Source organism: Antennarius striatus, chromosome 18, assembly GCF_040054535.1.
Source record: "Antennarius striatus isolate MH-2024 chromosome 18, ASM4005453v1, whole genome shotgun sequence".
In the NCBI taxonomy this organism is placed as follows: domain Eukaryota; kingdom Metazoa; phylum Chordata; class Actinopteri; order Lophiiformes; family Antennariidae; genus Antennarius; species Antennarius striatus.
This window is the reverse complement of record NC_090793.1, coordinates 20,927,501-20,945,000: the sequence shown is the minus strand read 5'-3', so window position 1 is coordinate 20,945,000 and position 17,500 is coordinate 20,927,501. Positions and strand designations below refer to the sequence as shown.

Here is a 17,500-nt window from a genome sequence, read left to right as displayed (position 1 = left end):
GATGAGGGTGATGATGGTGGTGGTGATGATGATGGTGGTGATGATGGTGATGATGGTGGTGGTGGTGATTATGATGGTGGTGGTGATGATGATGGTGGTGATGATGGTGATGATGGTGGTGGTGGTGATGATGATGATGATGATGGTGGTGGTGATGATGATGGTAGTGGTGATGGTGATTATGATGAGGGTGATGATGGTGATGATGGTGGTGGTGGTGATGATGATGATGGTGGTGATGATGATGGTAGTGGTGATGGTGATTATGATGAGGGTGATGATGGTGATGATGGTGATGGTGATGGTGACAGCTGTTTGTGTGACATCATGGCCGCCTCCCACATGGCTGACCCACTCACAGTTCCCCCTCCCCACCCCCCATCAGGACCGGTCCCAGTCCGACTCGCCCGTCTACACCAACCTGCAGGAGCTGAAGATCACCCAGACCACACACCCCCCCACGCCCTCGGGGCCCCCCCTCAGCATCCATGGAGACTGGGAGACCCACAAGGACCCGACCGGACGCCTCTTCTACCACAACCGCTCCACCCACGAGACCACATGGAAGCCCCCCCGGGCCCCCCCCCGGGACGCCGCCACCAGGGGGGAGCGCTACAGCCTGGGAGAGAGCGTGGAGGTACGGGGGTCACACACACACATTTGGACATGGGGCTTGACCTGATGGTGGCGCCACACGGGAGGAAATGGCAGTGGGTGTTTCTGGCTGTCCTGGTCCTGGTTCTGGTACTAGTTCTGGTCCTGGTTCTTGCTCTGATTCTGGGTCCTGACTCTCTCCTGTGCCGCTCTGGCAGACCTCTCCTCTGTCACTTCCTCCCTTCCTGTCGCTCTCCATCGGTCGCCTCCAGCCCCGGTCGCCGGACGCCTCCGTCTCCAGCCAATGGGACGGTCTGTACGGCTCGCCGCCAGGCGGCTGGTCGGAGGAGGCGGACCGACACGGCCGCCCGCTGTACATCAGCGACCACACCAACGAGAAGGTACCGGGGCACCGCCTACGAGCTCTGGGGTGCATGGAGGGTCGCTCTGGGTGATGGTCCTCCAGAATCAGCAGCTACAAACACACGTGTGTGTGTGTGTGTGTGTGTGTGTGTGTGTGTGTGTGTGTGTGTGTGTGTGTGTGTGTGTGTGTGTGTGTGTGTGTGTGTGTGTGTGTGTGTGTGTGTGTGTGCGTGCGTGCGTGCGTGCGTGTGATCAGTGGCTGAAACACGTGGACGAGCAGGGCAGGCCGTACTACTACAGCGCAGACGGGTCGAGGTCCGAATGGGAGCTGCCAAAGGTGAGGTGGGGTCCCGTCGGTCGTCACGGTGACGGGACCTCCACTCAGTTATGTTCTCTGCCTCCAGTACAAGCGCACCCCCCCTCACCTGCCTCTGGACGCCGCCCGAACCCGCAGTCTGGACAGGAAGTACGTGGAGCCCATCGTTCTGACCAAGTGGAGACACAGCACCCACATTCAGGAGGACCCCCACGACAAGGTCAGAGCCCCCCCTGGAGGCATGTCCATGCATTACATCTGGCCCTCAGTCACACCCGGGTGCGTTCACTGACCCGTGGTCGATGTGTGTGGTTGGTGATGCGTTCACTGACCCGTGGTCGATGTGTGTGGTTGGTGATGCGTTCACTGACCCGTGGTCGATGCGTGTGGTTGGTGATGCGTTCACTGACCCGTGGTCGATGCGTGTGGTTGGTGATGCGTTCACTGACCCGTGGTCGATGCGTGTGGTTGGTGATGCGTTCACTTGTCTCTAGAGAGTCCAGACGTTCAGTTGCAGGCTGGTTTCTTTGCAGCGGCTGTTGACGCCCCGGCGTTTCCGTACGAGCTCCGCCCGCCTGCACCCGTACAGGCAGCAAGTCAGTAGCTCGTCACAACCCACCGACCAATCAGCGCCTGGGCCTCGACCAGAGCAGCCAATCAGCCTGCTCGTCACTAATCAGACGTAATTCCTGATCTGATGTGTGATTATTTCCTGCACTGGAATCAGACGGAACAACAATCATGAACCTGATTTTAACCTGATGACAATGATTTCACTGATTTCACTCAGAAATGATAACATGCGTTGAGAAAAACAAATGTTGTCACCTCTACTTATTGATCCGTGCATTCGTCCAGGTGGCCCCACAGGTAACCCCGCCCCTTAACCCTGACCTCCTGACCCCCACCATCCTGGTTTTGTGACGTCTGGTTTTTCTCCAGCAGGAAGCTCCGTGGGGTCCGAAGCCCTCCTCTCCTGATGCCGACTCCTGCCCTTCATCTCCGAAGCCCCCCTCCGTTAGTACACCCGCCTCCTCACCTCCTGTCCAGCCAATGGGCATGCTCCTGCAGCCTGTGGGCGGTGACACGCGCTGCATGAAGAGCTCCATTGGCTGGCTGTCCTCTGAACAAACCAACAGCAGCATCAGCCTACCAGACCAGCCTACCTAAGTCAGGCCTACGTCTGCAGCCTACCTAAGTCAGGCCTACGTCTGCAGCCTACCTAAGTCAGGCCTACGTCTGCAGCCTACCTAAGTCAGGCCTACGTCTGCAGCCTACCTAAGTCAGGCCTACGTCTGCAGCCTACCTAAGTCAGGCCTACACTTGCCTGATGCAGATGGGACTTTGTAATGCTGAGTGGTCACATGACCCAGGAGGCCCTGGGGGCTGCTGTGTCTGGTGGTTAGTGGTAGATTAAATCGTGATTGGACGGCTGACTGACCCACTTCCTGTCGTTTGCAGCCGCCTGAAATGGGTGGCGTTCTGAACGTGACCAAGATCACTGAACACGGCAAGAAGGTCCGGTGAGTAGAAACGCTGGTTTGTTTGTGGTCCCAGACCAACAGGAAGTGGAACCGCTGGGTTTCAGGGTTCTGCCAAACAACGAGACACAGACGTGACGTGGCGTCACGTGTTCTGGCGCCGGACTCACATACGGTACCGTGTGCTGCAGGAAGAACTGGACGTCCTCCTGGACGGTGCTCCAAGGATCCTCGCTCTTATTCGCCAAAAGCCAAGGGGGCGGGACCAGCTGGGTCAGTACCAGCCTTCCACTCGTCTCGTGGTCCGTCTCCGTGGTAACGCAGCTGTTCTGGTCCACTTCCTGTCTCCACAGTTTGGAGCCCAGTCCAGCCCAGAGTTCACCGTGGATCTGAGGGGGGGGTCGGTAGAGTGGGCCTCCAAGGACAAGTCCAGCAAGAAGCACGTGTTAGAGGTGTGTGTGTGGGGGGGTGGGGGTTAGGGTTAGGTTCTAGGTTAGGGTTAGGTTCTAGGTTAGGGTTAGGTTCTAGGTTAGGGTTAGGTTCTAGGTTAGGGTTAGGTTCTAGGTTAGGGTTAGGTTCTAGGTTAAGGTTAGGTTCTAGGTTAGGGTTAGGTTCTAGGTTAGGGTTAGGTTCTAGGTTAGGGTTAGGTTCTAGGTTAGGGTTAGGTTCTAGGTTAAGGTTAGGTTCTAGGTTAGGGTTAGGTTCTAGGTTAGGGTTAGGTTCTGGGTTAGGTTCTAGGTTAGGGTTAGGTTCTAGGTTAGGGTTAGGTTCTAGGTTAGGGTTAGGTTCTAGGTTAGGGTTAGGTTCTAGGTTAAGGTTAGGTTCTAGGTTAGGGTTAGGTTCTAGGTTAGGGTTAGGTTCTAGGTTAAGGTTAGGTTCTAGGTTAGGGTTAGGTTCTAGGTTAGGGTTAGGTTCTAGGTTAAGGTTAGGTTCTAGGTTAGGGTTAGGTTCTAGGTTAGGGTTAGGTTCTAGGTTAGGGTTAGGTTCTAGGTTAGGGTTAGGGCTAGGGTCTGGGTTAGGGTTTGGATCTGGCTTAGGGTTGGTGACGCTGACTGGTTTGGTCTCCTGCTCCAGCTGAAGACTCGTCAGGGGACGGAGCTGCTGGTCCAGTCAGAGAACGAGGGCGTGGTCAGTGATTGGTACCACGCCCTCCAGGACGCCATCAGCACCCATGTGAGCACCTGCACCAACACACCTGATGCAGCCAATCAGAGCCCAGAACAGGCCCTCATCATCGTGTGTGTGTGTGTGTGTGGGTGTGTGTGTGGGTGTGTGTGTGTGTGTGTGTGTGTGTGTGTGTGTGTGTGTGTCAGGCCTGGGAGTCGGACGAGGCCCTGGAGGACGACCCGCTGGACTCACCTGTTGGGGAGAAGCAGGACAGAGACTCAAAGAAAGTCAGAGGTCAGAGACCCGCTTTCAGATCACGGTTCAGCCGGTCGCCATGGCGATCATCCCAGAGACCCCTGTGGTGACCCCAACATGACCCTGTGGTGACCCCTGTGTCCGTCCCCCTCAGCCATGAAGACCTCCACCAGCGTGGACGGCTCAGACCACAAGAAGACGCGACACAAGCTGAAGAAGTTCCTGACCCGCCGGCCCACCCTGCAGTCCGTCAGAGACAAGGGCTACATCAGAGGTACCGGGACCCGGGCCGGCTCTGTAGCGTAGAACCGGGTCCATAGTGTAGAACTGAACTGCTGTCTGCCTGCCTGTTTCTAGACCAGGTGTTCGGATGCAGTCTGTCCATCCTGTGCCAGAGGGAGAACGGTTCAGTTCCCTCCTTCGTGACGCTTTGCATCGACCACGTGGAGAACAACGGTGGGTTCTAGTCTGGTTCTAGTCTGGTTCTGGACTAGTTCTAGTCTGTGGCTCTAGTCTGGTTCTAGTCTGGTTCTAGACTAGTTCTAGTCTGTGGCTCTAGTCTGGTTCTAGTCTGGTTCTAGTCTGGTTCTAGACTAGTTCTAGTCTGTGGCTCTAGTCTGGTTCTAGTCTGGTTCTGGACTAGTTCTAGTCTGTGGCTCTAGTCTGGTTCTAGTCTGGTTCTAGACTAGTTCTAGTCTGTGGCATTAGTCTGGTTCTAGTCTGGTTCTGGACTAGTTCTAGTCTGTGGCTCTAGTCTGGTTCTAGACTAGTTCTAGTCTGTGGCTCTAGTCTGGTTCTAGTCTGGTTCTAGACTAGTTCTAGTCTGTGGCTCTAGTCTGGTTCTAGACTAGTTCTAGTCTGTGGCTGTAGTCTGGTTCTAGTCTGGTTCTAGTATGTGGTTCTAGTCTGTGGCTCTAGTCTGGTTCTAGTCTGGTTCTAGACTAGTTCTAGTCTGTGGCTCTAGTCTGGTTCTAGTCTGGTTCTAGACTAGTTCTAGTCTGTGGCTCTAGTCTGGTTCTAGTCTGGTTCTAGACTAGTTCTAGTCTGTGGCTCTAGTCTGGTTCTAGTCTGGTTCTAGACTAGTTCTAGTCTGTGGCTCTAGTCTGGTTCTAGTCTGGTTCTAGACTAGTTCTAGTCTGTGGCTGTAGTCTGGTTCTAGTCTGGTTCTAGTATGTGGTTCTAGTCTGTGATTCTAGTCTGACCCTGTTCCCCCCCACCACCTTACCCCCCTAGGTCTGTGGGTGGATGGGTTGTACCGGGTCAGTGGGAACCTGGCTGTCATCCAGAAGCTGCGCTTCGCTGTGGATCATGGTGAGAGTGTGTGTGTGTGTGTGTGTGTGTGTGTGTGTGTGTGTGTGTGTGTGTGTGTGTGTGTGTGTGTGTGTGTGTGTGTGTGTGTGTGTGTGTGTGTGTGTGTGTGTGTGTGTGTGTGTGTGTGACCCCCTGTGATGGGTTTGACCGAGTCTGCACTGGTGACCCCGTGACTGGTGTGACCCCCCTGTACTGGTGTGACCCCCCCTGTACTGGTGTCTCAGACGAGAAGCTGGACCTGCTGGACAGGAAGTGGGAGGACATCCACGTGACGACCGGAGCGCTGAAGATGTTCTTCAGGGAGCTTCCAGAGCCGCTCTTCACCTACAGCCGCTTCCAGGACTTCATCAGGGCCATCAGTACGTGTGTGGGCGGTCCCAACCGGCTGGTTCTGACCAGCTGGTCCCGACCGGCTGGCTCTGACCTGCTGGTTCTGACCAGCTGACGTTGTTCTGCTCCTCAGAGATCTCAGACTACAGACTTCGGGTTCAGGCCGTCAGAGATCTGGTCCAGCAGCTGCCACGCCCCAATCACGACACCATGAAGGTTCTGTTCAGACACCTCAGGAAGTAAGAACCACCAGGATCACACACCTGACACACACCTGACACACAATCAACACACAACCAACACACACCTGACACACACCTGACTCACACCTGACACACACCTGACACACACCTGACACACACCTGACTCACACCTGACTCACACCTGACACACACCTGACACACACCTGACACACACCTGACACACACCTGACACACACCTGACACACACCTGACTCACACCTGACACACACCTGACACACACCTGACACACACCTGACACACACCTGACACACACCTGACACACACCTGACACACACCTGACACACACCTGACACACACCTGACACACACCTGACACACTACTCTCCCTCCAGGGTGATCGAGCACGGCGAGGAGAACCGGATGACGACCCAGGGCGTGGCCATCGTGTTCGGCCCCACCCTGCTGCGCCCTGAGACCGAGTCGTGGAACATGGCGGTCCACATGGTGTACCAGAACCAGATCGTGGAGCTGGTCCTGCTGGAGTTCGACAGCATCTTCAGCCGGTAGAGCCAGACGGGGGGGGGGGGGGGGGGGCACTTCCTGTCCTCCTTCCTGCTGGACACGGGTGCCAGACACCTGTCACCCAGACCACCTGTAGCCTGACCGACCCATCAGTCAGAACCATCGTGACCCGGACACTCACACCCAGAACCTGGAATCCGTTTCCCGTCTCGCTGCTGCGTTTGTGTCACTCCCCTCTAACGCCACCTCCTGTCTGACATTGAACACGGTTCAGACGCGCCGCTGCCTCGCTGAAAACGGGTCAGACACGCCGCTGCCTCGCTGAACACGGGTCAGACGCGCCGCTGCCTCGCTGAACATGGGTCAGGTGCGCCGCTGCCTCGCTGAGGAGGAGAGGTTCTATCGCGTCTGTCTTGTAGTGATGCACTGGAGAACCCAGAAGAACCAGAAGTAGGGGTGACGCCCCCCCCCTATATCTCTTCTGTTTCTCTGGTCCCTGAACGCACCGGAACCAATCACACCTTAGAGATCAAACAGTAGCGCTTCAGTCAGACGGTCCTGTGTGTGTGTGTGTGTGTGTGTGTGTGTGTGTGTGTGTGTGTGTGTGTGTGTGTGTGTGTGTGTGTGTGTGTGTTTGTGAATAGTAAATATGAATGGAGCGTTAAAGATTGAATCACTTCCTGTGAGCCGTCAGATGTTTGAGGTCTACCTGTGACTCAGGTAAAAACTGTCTTTATCAACTCCAATAAAATAAAATAAAAACCTGTGTGAAAAAAAAAGTTCTTCTGTTCATAGTTTTTCCTTAAAGCACCGGAGAAGATGAACCGGATGAAGAAAGGAACTCTTGATTTTTGATGTTTGAGGCTCCTGCCTGACGTTCGAGGCTCCTGCCTGACGTTCGAGGCTCCTGCCTGTCGTTCGAGGCTCCTGCCTGTCGTTCGAGGCTCCTGCCTGACGTTCGAGGCTCCTGCCTGACGTTCGAGGCTCCTGCCTGACGTTCGAGGCTCCTGCCTGACGTTCGAGGCTCCTGCCTGACGTTCGAGGCTCCTGCCTGACGTTCGAGGCTCCTGCCTGACGTTCGAGGCTCCTGCCTGACGTTCGAGGCTTCTTTCTGATGTTCGAGGCTCCTGCCAGTCGTCCGAGGCTCCTGCCTGACGTTCGAGGCTTCTTTCTGACGTTCGAGGCTCCTGCCAGTCGTCCGAGGCTCCTGCCTGACGTTCGAGGCTTCTTTCTGACGTTCGAGGCTCCTGCCTGAAGTTCGAGGCTCCTGCCTGATGTTCGAGGCTCCTGCCTGGCGTTTGAGGCTCCTTTCTGACGTTTGAGGCTCCTTTCTGACGTTTGAGGCTCCTGCCTGCCTGACGTTCGAGGCTCCTTTTTGATGTTTTAGGCTCCTGTTTGACGTTTGAGGCTCCTGCCTGACGTTCGAGGCTTATTTCTGACGTTCGAGGCTCCTGCCTGACGTTCGAGGCTCCTGCCAACATTTTAGGCTCCTGCCTGATGTTTTCAGCTCCTTTCTGACGTTCGAGGCTCCTGCCTGGCATTCGAGGCTCCTTTGTGACGTCCGAGGCTCCTGTCTGATGTTCGAGGCTCCTGTGTGATATGCGAGGGTCCCGCCTGACGTTCGAGGCTCCTGCCCGACATTTGAAGCTCTCACTTGACGTTTGAGGTCCCTTTGTGACGATTGAGGCTCCTACCTGACGCTTTACACTCATTACAGTGTATTGGTGAAACTCCATGACTTCGTAGGGTTAATAGGGTACACGTTTGTTCATAGTTTCATACAGGATTCACGTGACGTGATCAAAAACCTGCATCTGGTTTCGCCTCAAAAGCAGGTGCGTGTCCCAGAGTTAAAGGGTTACCAGGAGTGGGGTTCGAACCCACGAGGGCTTCTGCCCACTGGAACTTAAGTCCAACGCCTTCACCACTCGGCCATCCTGGTGCTGCTCAAGTGCTCCTTCTCTAAATGTGTACATTCCTTATAGCTGGGTCGGGCCAAGAACACTGTCCTGATGCGCTCCTGATTGGCTGGGTCACGGAGGAGGGGTTTCACCTTTACGTAGCGTATTTACATCTGATTGGCTTTTGGCTGTTTGTTCTTTCGTGGACGCTTCAGGTTGAGTTTCAGTTTGACTTGCAGAGGAAATGTCAAGTCATCGTGTTTTCTATGGTTACATGGTTGAACTTGATGAGCATCACTGAGGTGGAGTAGACAGGTGGAATCCTCCAGGTGCGATGTCACTCCAGGTGGAGTCCTGCAGGTGTGATGTCACTCCAGGTGGAATCCTCCAGGTGTGATGTCACTCCAGGTGGAGTCCTCCAGGTGTGATGTCACTCCAGGTGGAGTCCTCCAGGTGTGATGTCACTCCAGGTGGAGTCCTCCAGGTGTGATGTCACTCCAGGTGGAATCCTCCAGGTGTGATGTCACAGCTCTGACCATCATCCCGAGCGGAGGACATCTGTCTGTCAGACACGAATGGACGAACAAGGCGTTACCGTCCTCTCCAGTGGGAGGGGCCTACTGCAGACATCAGAGGTTTGAGGCTGTGATGCGTATACCTGAGGCGTTACCCGTTATCCTCAGCTGAGGCGGTGTTGGTTTGTTTGACCAACACGTGTGCTTTAATACTAGATTAGTATTAGATCAATCGGATATTAGAAGTTTATTGGCTCTAAAGCATTGACGGTTTTTCTGGTGTTTAGATGGTACGTGTTAAATTGCATTCTTTCGGTCTACAACACCTACAAATTCTACATTTCTGAGAAAAAAATAGAATTATTGCTGTGTTTTATATACAGCTGGATTTTTCAGACTGTGTGGTGCGTGAGCAAACTTCTGCACATCCACAAAAACTCATTGAAGTTTGAAGGAAGGAGAAGGTGAAGGAAAGAGAAAACGTGCATGTGATCGGGTTTGTTGGCACCATCTGAACCCCCCCCACCAGTGACACCTGGAGCTTCCATTGACGAGCACGAGGCTCCTGGACCATCGACCCAAACCAGACAGGAAGTCCTTTATTTTAACGTTTGTTGCCATTTCTCTGACCCTCTTTTAAATGTTCACACACACTCCTTCAGGTGTCGCCCAACCTGGTCGGAATGATTTTACTCGAGAGTCCAAGCCCTAAAGGAATCCACATGCAGCCATAGCGCCACCTAATGGTAGCAGGAGATTTAATCTTTTCTACACTGGATGATGCGGATGACCTTGACCTTTGATCTCGCTGACAGCTGTGAACCTACTTTTGTTCCTCAATGGGAAGCTGATGTCGACCTGAATGAGTGGCGGGTGGGTGTGATGTCACGGGAGACATTGTGACATCACACCCACCACTCATTTATGTGGTCGACCTGAATGAGTGGCGGTGTGATGTCACGACATCTCTGATAAATCCGGCAGAGTTTTTCTTCAGCTCGCCGATGCTTTGGAACAGAAATCAGACCAGTGGTTCTCAGAGGTACTTTAATGGACGGGATTCTTCCTCATTCAGATAAACCTTCCTCTTCGTCATCTATGAGCTGATGACGTCATGCCGGTGACACCCGGATGCGTCCAGCCGTTCATGGACAAAGCGTCGGTAACATGTCCTCCTGGTGAAAACTCAAGATGAATCATCAATACTGGTAATATTGCATCTATTTCCTACTGATCGGCTCTTCAATAATACACACTCTACAAAACAAAGTGACCCTAAAGACGGCCGTGTAAAACTGTTACACTAACTTAAACTGTGGTTAACACAGAAGCTGCTGAGCGAATCCACATTGACCTAGTCTGACAGACAAACTTCAAACAAACACATAAATGGAATCATAGAAGACGTCAGAGCTGGAGGCGAGCGCTCGTCTGAACGTCGTCTGAACGTCGTCTGAACGTCGTCTGAACGTCGTCTGAACGTCGTCTGAACGTCGTCTGAACGTCGTCTGAACGTCGTCTGAACGTCGTCTGAACGTCGTCTGAACGTCGTCTGAACGTCGTCTGAACGTCGTCTTCAGTCTCCGAGGTCCAGCTGGATCTTGTGCTCAAAGACGGCGATGAGCAGCATGATGCAGAAGCCCAGCAGGACGCCGGCGTTCTGCAGCAGGAAGAAGCCGCAGTGGCTGAAGCCGTGGTCGCCGGCATCGTTGTGCAGCATCTCAGGCACCTGAGGAGGAGCAACACAGAACCTGAGGGGTGCAGTTCACAGCTGGACCACCAGGGGTCAGTGTCCCTCCACAGAAGAAGAGAACGCCGGCGTTAACTTCCTGTGGGATGGGGGCCACCTGGTGCTGGGGGCTGCCAACTGAACAAATGCTACTGACAGATGGGAGCTCACAGCCACGCCCCTCTGCTCGGATTGGCTTATTCAATAGGAAAACAGAACTTCTGACAGTAACGCGTCATCCCCCCCAGCACCACTGGAGGTTCTACCAGCACCTGTCTGGGTGCTCGAGCATCGGGACGGGGTCAGGGCGTGGTCAGGGTGTAATCAGGGCGTGGTCAGGGCGTGGTCAGGGTGTAATCAGGGCGTGGTCAGGGCCAGCTCATGGCGGATCCACTCACCATGTCCACCAGGGCCACGTACATGAACAACCCGGCCGTGAGGGCGAATATCCACATGGAGATGTTCTCTGCGTAGTGACCAATCAGGATTCCCGTCACCAGACCGAAGTACGCCATCATGGCCGACAGGACGTTATACAGGATGGCTTGACGGACCGTCATCCCAGACTTCAGGAGCACCGCAAAGTCACCTGGGAAACGGAGGAGAGAAGTGTAGGAAGCAGCTCCGGTCTGGCGGCAGGAAGACGAGCCGATGGGCGTGGCCCTCACCCAACTCGTGAGGCAGCTCGTGACAGAAGACGGCCACCGACGTGCTGAGACCGCTGGACAGCCCCTCACTGAAGGCGGCGCCTGCGGAACCAGACAACGGGTCAACAACCAGAACGCAGGAGAACCCCCCCCCCCGCCTGAAGGCTCCGCCCTGTGGCAACGCACCGCTGGCAACTCCAGGCTAGCAGCTCCATCTGAAGCCTGTGTGCTACAGCTAGCACAGTACGAGCTAACCTGCTAACACTTTCATGCTAACGGCGGCGCTCACCGATGGCCAGGCCGTCGCTGAAGTTGTGCAGCCCGTCCCCCATGATGACCATCCAGGCCAGCGTGGCCACGCCCGCCTGCTGGAAGTGCTGCTGGGAGTAGGAGTGGGCGTGGCTGTGGGGGTGGTGGTTCTGGGAGTGGTGGTGGTGCAGGATGTGGTGGTAGTCGTGGTGGTGATGGTGCATGCTGTCGGCCTGGCCCACCGTGTCGTGGAAATGGGAGTGGCATTTGTTCTCGCAGTCCTGGGCGGAGTAGAGCGCCGCCCCGCCCCCCGGGGAGACAACGGACACCTGCGGCGGCAGCATCACCTGCTCCTCCTCCGCCGCGCCGCCGTCCAGGCTGCCGGAGCACTGTCCCAACACGCCGGCGCCGTTGGTCTCCACGTCTGTAGGAGGAGGAGCAGACGGTCGGAGGAGGAACCGGCGGCGTTCAGACGGAGATGGGCGGGGCTCACCTTCACCCGGCTTCTCCTCCAGCGCCGGCTGACGCTCTGGATCCGCACCGTCGCTCTGATCCCACTTCCTCTGGACCTGCTGGAGGGTTCAGAGAGCGTGACCTCGTGGTGCAGCGTTGAAAATAGGACAATAAAACGTAAATGAGTCAGAAGGGGACAGTCGTAGGGACCACGTGACCTCCGTGGGGGGCACCTTCTCTTCAGGGGAGTCTGGGCAGTAAACTTATCACCACACCAGCATAACCGCTTTTCAAAGATGACGTATTGATGTCAGTTTGACATAGGGTCAGTTTGACATAGGGTCAGTTTGACATAGGGTCAGTTTGACATAGGGTCGGTTTGACGTAGGGTCGGTTTGACGTAGGGTCAGTTTGACGTAGGGTCAGTTTGACGTAGGGTCAGTTTGACATAGGGTCGGTTTGACATAGGGTCAGTTTGACGTAGGGTCAGTTTGACATAGGGTCAGTTTGACATAGGGTCAGTTTGACATAGGGTCGGTTTGACGTAGGGTCAGTTTGACGTAGGGTCGGTTTGACGTAGGGTCGGTTTGACGTAGGGTCAGTTTGACGTAGGGTCGGTTTGACGTAGGGTCGGTTTGACGTAGGGTCGGTTTGACGTAGGGTCGGTTTGACGTAGGGTCAGTTTGACATAGGGTCAGTTTGACATAGGGTCAGTTTGACATAGGGTCAGTTTGACATACGGTGAATCCAGTGGCCGCCCACCACGTACACACACACACATGTACACACACACACACACACACACACACTCCGTTGACTTGCGTCCCAGCTGGACTCCCGGGTCTCATCGGTCTCCATCAGTGACGTCACCGGAGGACGTCTCTCAGCCGGTGTCTGACTTGAATCGACATGTTATTGAGGTCTTTGTCCTGTCTGAAGGAAACCTCTCTCCACCACAGCCTCAGGGGTCAGGGGGCACGGTCCCATTCATCACACAGCGTGACCTTAGGGGTCAGGGGGCGTGGTCTCCAGCAGCACCACTGACCTTCTGCTTCTTGTCTTTGAACATCTTCCCCAGCGTCAGGAAGTGTTCGATCAGGAACATGAAGTAGACCCCGCCCAGCGCCGTCAGGCCTTTCCACACAGCGTCCAGCTGCTCCTCCGGCTCCCCGTGGACGTGCAGTTCTTCTGGGGGGGTCAGGGCGAGGTCCTCATGGTGGTGGTGGTGGCCTCCTTGAGACTGACCAGGACAAACGGAATCAGAACCGACCGGCGCCGCCGGAGGACACGCCCTTCACGCGGGAACAGGAAGTGGACTCACGTGAGGCAGGAGGTGCAGGAAGGCGTCGCCGCTCAGCGTGCCGACGGCCAGCGCCACCAGGAAGCTGAGCAGGAACTGGAAGAACACCCTGTTCATGAGCGGGATGAGGACCACGCCCAGCAGCGACAGCAGGCTGATGACGGTGATGGAGACCACGCCACCGACCCACGCTGCAACACAAGAATCACGTGACCCGCTGACAGGCGTCACGTGACCCGCTGACAGGCGTCACGTGACCCGCTGACAGGCGTCACGTGACCCGCTGACAGGCGTCACGTGACCCGCTGACAGGCGTCACGTGACCCGCTGACAGGCGTCACGTGACCCGCTGACAGGCGTCACGTGACCCGCTGACAGGCGTCATGTGACCCGCTGACAGGCGTCATGTGACCCGCCGAGGGGCTTCTTACCAATCGTGATGTTCTTTTCTTTCTCTGCAACATTGCTGCTGTGGTTGCCATGGTGACCGCCATCATGCTTGTGATCTAGAAATGCAGGAGCACATCAGGGGGCTGAACTCTCTACGGGCTCCTACCTCTGGGGGGGCACATCAGGGGGCTGAACTCTCTCTACGGTCCCCTACCTCGCTCCCAGGGGCCCCTGTGCAGGATGCAGGCTCCGTCATCGATCTGGTGGAGGAGGGCGGGGCACAGGACGCTGAAGTCAGCAGTGGACACGCCCACCGCCTGAGACATCCCGTGTGAGGAGAGGAGCGTGGAAGCACTGAGGCACTGGGGGGGGGGCAAAAGACCCTCAGAAACGAGGACGAGACACAGAGATGGATCAGAGTTATCTAAACCTATCCCTGACCCCCCCTCTATGATCCATCACCATCTATCCCTGACCCCCCCTCTATGATCCATCACCATCTATCCCTGACCCCCCCTCTATGATCCATCACCATCTATCCCTGACCCTGATGGGGTCAGAGGTCGTACCTCCACGCTGTCCGTCTCGTTGTCATGGTGATCGTGGTTCTCGTGTCCCATTGGAGCGACTTCAGTCCCAGAGGTTCTGGAGGCTCGTGGGCGGCGCCTCATGTGTCCTGGTTCCACCATTGGCCGGACGCTGTAGGGCGGCATGGGCTCCGCCCCCTGAGCCAATGGCGTGCTCTCCTTGTCGTCCACCTGTGCGCTCTGTGGAACGTCTGCCTGCGGCGAGACAGCGGCACGTTTGTGGTGATGGTGGTTGTCTTGGTGATGGTGGTTGTCTTGGTGATGGTGGTTGTCTTGGTGATGGTGGTTGTCTTGGTGATGGTGGTTGTCTTGGTGATGGTGGTTGTCGTGGTGATGGTGGTGATGCTGCACCGTGACGGTCCTGATGCGACCCAAGCCCACGTTTAGGAGGAGACGCTTCAACCCGTCCAGAGACATGGAGCCGTTGTGTCCGTACCTGAGACCCCCATCAATAATACCTCATCATCAATAATCAATACCTCATCAATAACCAGGGTGGGGGTCAGGCTTCTGCAACTCACCTGTCGAACAGCGCCTCCAGGTGTTGTCTCTGGCTCAGCTCCGCCCTCTGCGTGTCCACCGCAGAGGACAGCAAACGCACCGCACCGCCTCCCGAGTGGGGGGGCAGGCTGCAGCCGGGCCCGCTGGACCCCCCCCCATCGGGTAAGAAAAGGGCGATGAGAATGACGGCGGCGGCGGTGAATCGTCTGCTCCCCCCCTCCGCCATCACGGTCATCTGTGGAGGACAAGGGGTTAAAAAAAACCTACTTCCTGTTGGACATCCAGACGGCCCCGCCCTGCTGGTGCAAACTATCACCACTCAGGTGACCCCGCCCACCCAGGTGACCCCGCCCACCCAGGTGACCCCGCCCACCCAGGTGACTCCAGTCGAACGTGTCCTTGAACAGGCGATGGAACTCCAGTGTGCTCCGGAGCCCACCGGCCCCCCACCGCCCCCCAGGGAAGGGACCACAGCTGACTGGACCACGGGGGACGTGAAATAAAACACATGACGGTAAATTCAAGGAATCGATCAGATACATGAAGTGCTAACTAAGCTAATCGGGGTGAGCATGAGAACAGAAGTCATGCTCACTGGATGACGTCACCAGGGATATAAACACCTGTGTCTGAAAGGGACTCCAACACAATCAATCGATCAACTTTTATTGATCTGACATGAAGACTGGTAAAAAAAATAGACGCAAAAAAAAACCATCAAATAAACCAGAAATGAGAATTTCAGTCAAAAACATCCAAAGTTTAACTTAATAAAACTTTAAATAAGTTCCCATAGCAACAAGAGGATTAGCAGCTAGCCTGCTGCTAGCATCCGTGCTAGCTGCTAGCCGCGGCTCGTCCCGGGGGTCGGTGAAGGGTTAACCTCCCGGGAGGTTTTCTACCGGAGTCCGGATGAGCGGCTCCAGCTGCTGCCGCTCGGCTCGGGGGTCTGGGGGACGTGTCCGACGCCCGCTAGCCGCAGCTCTGGTGCTCGGCGACGGGCCGTGAAGCGGCGCTAGGCCTCGGGGCGAACCGGAGCCTCCGGCCGGTAACCAGACCCACGCTGGGCTGCCCGCCCCGCACCACAGCGGTGGGGCTGCCCGCCCCGCACCACAGCGGTGGGGCTGCCCGCCCCGCACCACGCGGTGCCGTGTGCACAAAGGCTCCTGACCCGGAAACAGCCGCCGCCGCCGGGAGGCGCCGACACGCTTCCCGTCCTGCCGGATGCGGGGACCGAAAACCGAGCCCGGAGCGCGTGGACGGACTCACGGAAGACGGTCAGGTCCGGTGGACGCTGCTCGGTGGTGACGGTGCGTCCGGTGCCTCCGGTCTCTCCGGTCTCTCCGGTGCCTCCGGTCCCTCCGGTCCGGTGAAGAGCGATGAACGCGGCGGATGGGGCGACTTCACGGACTGTAGGGAATCAGAGACGCGGGACACCGCTGGCTGCGGGATGACACCGCAAACGTTCTTTATCCTCCGAAACAGGAAGTAACAACATGACCAGAATGGAGTCCCCGAACACCCCCCCCCCCCCCGCCACAGTTTGGTCTGACGGGTTTGTTCCGTTCATCAACGTCACGGGAAGAGGACAAAAGCACTACTTTAATCAGCGGAGTGATAATCGGAGCTGCCACAGCCCCGCGGGAACGAAGGGTTTCCGGGCAGGAAGAAGTCTCCCCCGTGCCGACCCCCGGTCTGTCCCCGGTCTGTAACGGGGGGCCGCCGCAGACACACGGTGCTCTGGTTTCCGAGCAGCACTTGAAGGCAGCACCAGAAGAGCAGATCGCGGTTCGGAGGACGCGGACACGTGACCGGGCTCTGGGGTCACGTGACGGTCCGGTCCGTGGGAACGCAGAGGAGGAGTGGATTAGCGCTGACCTCTGACCCGGCTCCGGTGAACTTCATGTGTTCCGTGAGGCGTTACCGACGGGGGGGGGGGTCAGAAACATGTCATCAGATGGCACCGCCCACCAGCGGGAGACCCCCCGCCGTGGTTCCCAGTCTAGTGTTCAGGTGTCTCTGACCTCCGTGACGCCCCGCGGTGACCGGACCGGACCGGACAGGGTCGGATGACACCCCCCCTCTGGTTCTCACCAGCTTCAGGTTCTCACGGTCCGCTCCGCGCCCACGTGACGCACTAGAGTCACGTGTTCCTGATGTTACAATAAAACTATCATTAAACATTATTGGTGTTTGTTGGTGTTTCTGATCACACACATTACCGACATCGTGACGTCGTTATCTAATCAATAATATTCTAAATGAAGGTGGTTCGTGATGCAGCAGATAATACTAAATATTATAGGAGAATAATTAGACATTGTGGTGTTACACCCAGCGTTTACTGCAGTGAAGGATCGACTTCATAATAGTTATAATAATATAAGTTATACTAATATATATAATTGTAGTAATGGCAGCGTACCAGTGGAAATCTATCGGCTTTAATGAAGGACTGTTCACAGGACCGCCAGAGGTTTCGCTGGACTGGAGCTGAACTCCAACAGTTCCTCTCCTTTGTTTGGAACACCGGTTCTTCACCTTGGTGGAGGAACTGAACCCTGTCTGTTTCATGTGCTCGCTCACCGAACCCTTCTTTAGTAAAAAAATAATAATTCAAGTTTCAGACATGAGTACATGTTTTACTGGTGTATTTAATGAAGTGTGCATTAATGTCACCTTTTTCAAAGAACTAAACCAGGACAGTGCATGAACTGACATGAAATGACCTACCTGTAAATCAGTGT

General features: G+C 55.8%; 2 protein-coding genes and 1 non-coding gene across 10 annotated transcripts in view; 1 reads left to right on the top strand and 2 right to left on the bottom strand.

Moving 5' to 3' along the window:
* LOC137611835 (rho GTPase-activating protein 12-like) overlaps positions 1–7,245 on the top strand; it is a 21,238-nt gene extending 13,993 nt beyond the window's left edge. The window contains exons 3-19 of one of the 4 annotated variants that reach the window (XM_068339948.1): positions 386–637; positions 813–995; positions 1,214–1,294; positions 1,362–1,493; positions 1,807–1,869; positions 2,219–2,290; positions 2,735–2,796; positions 2,946–3,027; positions 3,108–3,206; positions 3,829–3,927; positions 4,068–4,155; positions 4,271–4,390; positions 4,474–4,572; positions 5,350–5,427; positions 5,652–5,786; positions 5,891–5,996; positions 6,352–7,245. In XM_068339948.1, the coding sequence (XP_068196049.1) occupies positions 386–637; positions 813–995; positions 1,214–1,294; positions 1,362–1,493; positions 1,807–1,869; positions 2,219–2,290; positions 2,735–2,796; positions 2,946–3,027; positions 3,108–3,206; positions 3,829–3,927; positions 4,068–4,155; positions 4,271–4,390; positions 4,474–4,572; positions 5,350–5,427; positions 5,652–5,786; positions 5,891–5,996; positions 6,352–6,526 (1,926 nt within the window). In that variant the 3' untranslated portion in view covers positions 6,527–7,245. Of the gene's footprint in view, positions 1–385; positions 638–812; positions 996–1,213; positions 1,295–1,361; positions 1,494–1,806; positions 1,870–2,215; positions 2,291–2,734; positions 2,797–2,945; positions 3,028–3,107; positions 3,207–3,828; positions 3,928–4,067; positions 4,156–4,270; positions 4,391–4,473; positions 4,573–5,349; positions 5,428–5,651; positions 5,787–5,890; positions 5,997–6,351 lie in introns of all 4 variants that reach the window. The other 3 variants (XM_068339947.1, XM_068339949.1, XM_068339950.1) reach the window with 3 other exon arrangements.
* A 1,095-nt stretch (positions 7,246–8,340) lies between these two features.
* trnal-uaa (transfer RNA leucine (anticodon UAA)) lies at positions 8,341–8,423 on the bottom strand. Its single transcript has one exon. It is a non-coding gene; the product is annotated as a tRNA-Leu (tRNA).
* A 1,504-nt stretch (positions 8,424–9,927) lies between these two features.
* On the bottom strand, positions 9,928–16,933 carry slc39a6 (solute carrier family 39 member 6). Of its 5 annotated transcripts, none has more exons than XR_011038833.1 (12): positions 15,656–16,933; positions 14,774–14,988; positions 14,235–14,688; positions 13,880–14,027; positions 13,707–13,781; positions 13,297–13,466; positions 13,021–13,215; positions 11,563–12,091; positions 11,295–11,375; positions 11,025–11,215; positions 10,401–10,626; positions 9,928–10,323 (listed from the first exon to the last, which is right to left on the bottom strand). XR_011038833.1 is itself a non-coding variant. In XM_068340677.1 (12 exons), exons 2-12 carry the CDS (start codon positions 14,986–14,988, stop codon positions 10,474–10,476), a joined length of 2,145 nt encoding a protein of 714 aa, XP_068196778.1. In that variant the 5' UTR covers positions 15,656–16,933; the 3' UTR covers positions 9,928–10,473. The 5 variants fall into 5 exon arrangements, 4 of the variants coding, with proteins under 4 accessions (XP_068196778.1, XP_068196779.1, XP_068196776.1 ...); XM_068340677.1 differs by having other exon boundaries at positions 9,928–10,626; positions 11,563–11,946; positions 12,016–12,094; XM_068340678.1 differs by having other exon boundaries at positions 9,928–10,626; positions 11,563–11,946; positions 12,016–12,091.
* Positions 16,934–17,500: the final 567 nt, after the last annotated feature.